At 36.5% G+C, this 4,997-nt stretch overlaps 1 protein-coding gene across 1 annotated transcript in view; it reads right to left on the bottom strand.

The window, feature by feature from the left end:
• Positions 1 to 2,083: 2,083 nt before the first annotated feature.
• Positions 2,084 to 4,997, bottom strand: part of LOC111885259 (heat shock 70 kDa protein 3) — a 5,707-nt gene continuing 2,793 nt past the window's right edge. Inside the window, exons 2-3 of the mRNA XM_023881527.3 lie at positions 4,015 to 4,244; positions 2,084 to 3,931 (exon numbers count right to left, since the gene is read on the bottom strand). Coding sequence (XP_023737295.1) covers positions 2,289 to 3,931; positions 4,015 to 4,225 — 1,854 coding nt within the window. The 5' untranslated portion in view covers positions 4,226 to 4,244 and the 3' untranslated portion in view covers positions 2,084 to 2,288. The remainder of the gene's footprint in view (positions 3,932 to 4,014; positions 4,245 to 4,997) is intronic.

The following is a 4,997-nucleotide window of genomic DNA, read 5'->3' as shown; positions in this document are numbered from 1 at the left end:
CTTAAAAACACTTTTCTTAAAATCTCATTCATTATCGAATTACAAAACATAACTCCATTTTCACTTGCATAATCAACCAGGATCCTCAAAACATGACTCTTTCTCTGGTGTGTACAATCGAGCCGGTGCCGTCCCGTGATCCTGAGAGAAACCTGAAACACATAACATAAAACAATGTAAGCACGAAGCTTAGTGAGTTCCCCAAAATACCAGACATAACACATATTAGCTACTCGAGGCTAAAACTCTGTGGGTCCTTGGGCCCTACTATGTGAACCTTCCGGTTCTAACTCTTGTGAACCTTCCGGTTCTAACTCTGTAAACATGCACAACCAAAATCACATAGAAATAATGCGGTACAACACATAACATACATAGCATATAAATACTCTGTCACATAACTCTGGTTACCTACTTAAGGTAAAGTATATTGAGAAGACTCACCTGGCAATCAGAAAGCAATTATCTGCACATGCGAACCTCGGACTCCCCACCGCCTAGCACATAAGGCAAATATCTCTAATTAATACCTGAAGTCCCAATTCTAATTAACCGGCGATTACTCTTTCCCTCTCTGGTCAGGTAATGGGTAAAAGACCATTTTACCCCTCCCTGACCTCTATTACCTCTGTTGACCAAAACTCCCAAAGTCAACATAAGACAACTCAAGTCAACAGTCAACACTGACCAGACTCGGCGAGTACATAAGAGTGACTCGGTGAGTCCATGCGGGTTCTCTAAATCCTTTTTAAACCTCTTAGACACGATGAGTTCCCTCTCCACTCGTCGAGTTACTGGGCAACGAATCGCGGGGCAACCCCGACTCGACTCGTCGAGTCTGCCTATGGACTCATGCAAGGTTATTCAAGGTCATTTGAATAACCCTCATCTGACCTTAGGAGGTCAGATCTGCTTCACCAAACCATAGATCTAACTCCCTCAAAGCTAATAACCACGGAAAGGTTGAACCTTGGGCACTCATGCAAGGTTATTCAAGGTCATTTGGTTGAAACCCTTCATTACATAACAACTCTAGCTCAAAACTCCAAATAGAATGCATAAAGCAGGATGGAAGGGACTCTCTGGACCTCTTTGGGTCCAGATCTATGGCTTCACACTCAATGGGACACTATACTACACAAATCAAGCCATAAAAGAAGCTAGAAAACCCTAAAATCACCAATCTTACCCAAAACAGAAAAGGGAGAACGATTTGATACATCTATGGTGAAGATGCAAGATCAGAAGCTCTGAATCGACACCCCCCTTGACCTCCCTTTGCTAGAAATGACTACTCCATTGCACAACCACCTCAAGAATGCTCCAAAATGGCTCTTCTTCACTCTCTCAGCTCTCTGGTTCGATAGGAGTCTCTCAAAGGTGCAGGTGGCCGCCACTGAAGGCCATAAGGGCGTTTAAATAGGTCCCAAACCTGGACAATTAGGGTTTTCCTTGACAGCGCCGACTCGGCAAGTCCAAATACCCGACTCGTCGAGTCCTTTCATTAAACTGGTCCCCAAAACACGATCCTACTCGACGAGTTGAGGCGTCAACTCGCCGAGTCTCCCCATTCCCCAATATAAAATACTCAAATTCCCATACCTGGATATCCAGATGCTACAACATGTACGTAATTTGTAGTTTCTTTTAGGACATTACACACTAAAATATGGTATTGTCCTTTGTCTTAATGATTGTAATTTTTCATTTGAGAAGTTTATTTATTTTTTATAAGCGCATTGTAGTTTGTATTATTGCATTTTATTTTGGATGTAATGTTAAAAGCTATCTCTTTTCATGTTCTTTATATATTTCGAACATAATTTGAAACTTGTAAGAAAGGAAATGAAATAAAAGGAAAAATATTATGCCCATTCTTTTTGCAGAAATAGAAACAATCCTTCGCTAAAACATGCACAAATGAAAAAAATGAAAACTTATGTGAGGAATTAATGCAATCAAACGATGGAATTTTTTGTTGCTATTATTGATGAACTAAACTGTTGTTGTATTGTTTTATAAACAATGTTCTTTTACCATATTTGTTGACAAGTTTTGGTATCTATTTTTCTAAAACGAAAAGTGCAAATTGGAAAGGAGAAATATATTTATTGACTGCATATAATAGAAATAATAGAAATAGTATCAAATCATTTTATTCTTCACTCACACACAAGTTCAATCCAACACTCAAATGTAAATTAAAATTAACAAATACAAACTATAACACATACGTTATAGTGGATGACACTCCAAATAACTCTCCATCACGATTAAGAACATGTAGTTTAAACATGTTGGGCAATTATTGGCAGGCATACCTTTTCCAACTGATTTAGCGCCTTTTGATACTGACCAAAATCTGCAAGTTGGCTTTCTTTAAGAATTTCGCTTGCTTTTTCTATGGCGATTTCCATTATTTCCAAGTCTTTATTATTAAATCTCTTAGTAGTGTTTCCTATTTTCTTGATTTTGCTTTTCACATCGTAAATGTAGTCCTCCAATGCATTACGTACAGAAGTTGTCTTCTCGTACTCCTCGTCTTGTAATTTGTACTTATGAGCATCCTCAAGCATTTTTTCAATATTTCGTGTTGAAAGCCTTTCCTTGTAATTGGTAATTGTAATCGCTATTTTTTGGCCAGTTGTTAATTCCACTCCCGAGCAATTTAAGATACCATTAGCATCAACGTCAAAGGTCACTCTTACCGATGACCTACCCTTTGGTGCACGTGGGACAGCGACTACGAATCTTCCCAACCAATTATTGTCTATAGCCCTACTTCTCTCACCCTGATAGACATTAAAAGTTATACTTTCTTGGTTATCCAAAACAGTATAATAATTTCTTTCATTCTTGGTAGGTATTGAGGAATTTCTTTTAATTATAACATTAAAAGAGCCATCATGGAGATCTACACCAAGTGACAGAGGCACAACATCTATCAACACTAAGTTGCTAACTTTTTTACCAGTGCAACCAGTTAATTTTGCAGCAAGAACTGTTGCACCATATGCAACTGCCTCATCAACATGGATCTTTTTAGAAAGCTCTTTTCCTTGGAAGAAGTCTTTCAATAATTGTTGTACCTTGGGTATCCTTGTTGAGCCACCAACTAATACTACCTCATCTATTTGCCATTTATTCATTTCTGCATCAGCCAAACACTTCTCCACCATCTCTATACACTTACTAAAGAAGTCTTCATTCAGCTTTTCAAACATTGCACGAGATATTCTCATAGAAAAATCAACACCATCGTGAAAGCCGTCGATATCGATAGTAGTATCAATAATTGAAGAGAGAACTCTTTTTGCTTTTTCACAAGCTACCCGCAACCGAGATAGTGCTTTTTTATTCACACTAACATCTATATTATGCTTTCTCTTGAACTGTTCCACAAAATAGTCAACCATTGCATTATCGAAGTCCTGGCCGCCTAAGTGAGTGTCACCGGCAACGGCCTTAACTGTTATCGTACCATTCGTATCAATGTTGACAAGAGAGACATCAAATGTACCACCACCTAAATCAAAGATAAGCACATTTATGTCACGAACTATATCATTTTTCATGTCTAATCCATATGCAATTGCTGCTGAAGTTGGCTCATTGATTATCTGTAGAACATTAAGTCCAGCAACATGACCAGCATCCTTTGTTGCTTGGCGTTGGGAATCATCAAAATAAGCTGGTACCGTGATTACTGCATCACGTACAACTTTACCAAGGAATTTCTCTGCAGCTTCTTTCAATTTAATAAGAACCATGGATGAAATTTCCTCCGCAGAAAACTCCTTCTTTTCACCATTGTAAGTAACTACAATCATTGGAATGTTGTTACTTCCTTTTATAACATCGAAAGGCCATGACTTCATGTCTTCCTGAAGTTTGGTATCAGTGAATCTCCTTCCAATCAATCTTTTTGCATCTGAAAATCCACCATGTTTATGTTAATCAACGACGTATAATAATAGAACTTAAAACAAAGTCGCAAATGAATTAAATGCAAACCATAAATAGTGTTGGTGATGTTCATAGCAATCTGGTTCTTAGCACCTTCACCTATTAGACGTCCACCATTTGTGAAAGCAACACAAGATGGCATAGTCCTATTTCCTTGATCATTAGCTACGATCTCAACTTGGTCATTTTGCCAAACACCCACACAAGAATATGTTGTTCCAAGATCAATACCAATAGCCGCAGAACCTCTTCTATTCATGGTTGTTCTAGGTAAAAGCCTACATTTGAAACGTAATGACTATTTATTTTGATAATTATGGTCATTTAACTCTTCAAAACTATATGCATTTATGCAACATAAGTAGCTTTAAAAAATAGTAAATAAACAATATTTAAAAAAAATATGCGGATGGTTCATTTATATATTTATTTATTTATTTTATTTGCAGAAGTTATTTAAGCTATCTTCACAAATAAATATTATTAAATTAAACAATCTGTGGGCACCGTTTAAATAAACAACAATTTTTTCATTTTAAAATTTATAAAAGGTCTGGAACTTAAATATAAGAAATTCCTAAACATTATACTCTTAAGTTGACTTTTTTTAGTGAGCAAAAATAATCATGTGTTGCTCATGTTATATATATATATATATATATATATATATATATATATATATATATATATATATATATATATATATAATCGTCATGGGACCCCGACTCCATGGGACCTCATTTTCATATAGGAGTGTTTTACTTTTTGTTCGGGTTCGAGGATGAATTTGGGGGCGAGTTTACTCTCGCATGGGTTTCGGGGGGAGGGATTCCCTCCCAGATACCATGCTCAGCCCCCAAATACCTTACATTTAACTATTTTATGAGTAGTCATTGTGTCATATACATTTTTTATTTGAATACTTAGTGTAATATATAAAGCTAAATGAAATAAACGAGTTCAAATTTTTTTAAATAAGGTTAAACATTGGATTTCATGGCAAACGTGGTTATAGGGGAATGAGGGGTGAA

Source organism: Lactuca sativa, chromosome 1 (genome assembly GCF_002870075.4).
Source record: "Lactuca sativa cultivar Salinas chromosome 1, Lsat_Salinas_v11, whole genome shotgun sequence".
Lineage (NCBI taxonomy): Eukaryota > Viridiplantae > Streptophyta > Magnoliopsida > Asterales > Asteraceae > Lactuca > Lactuca sativa.
This window is presented reverse-complemented; position numbering and strand designations above follow the sequence as displayed.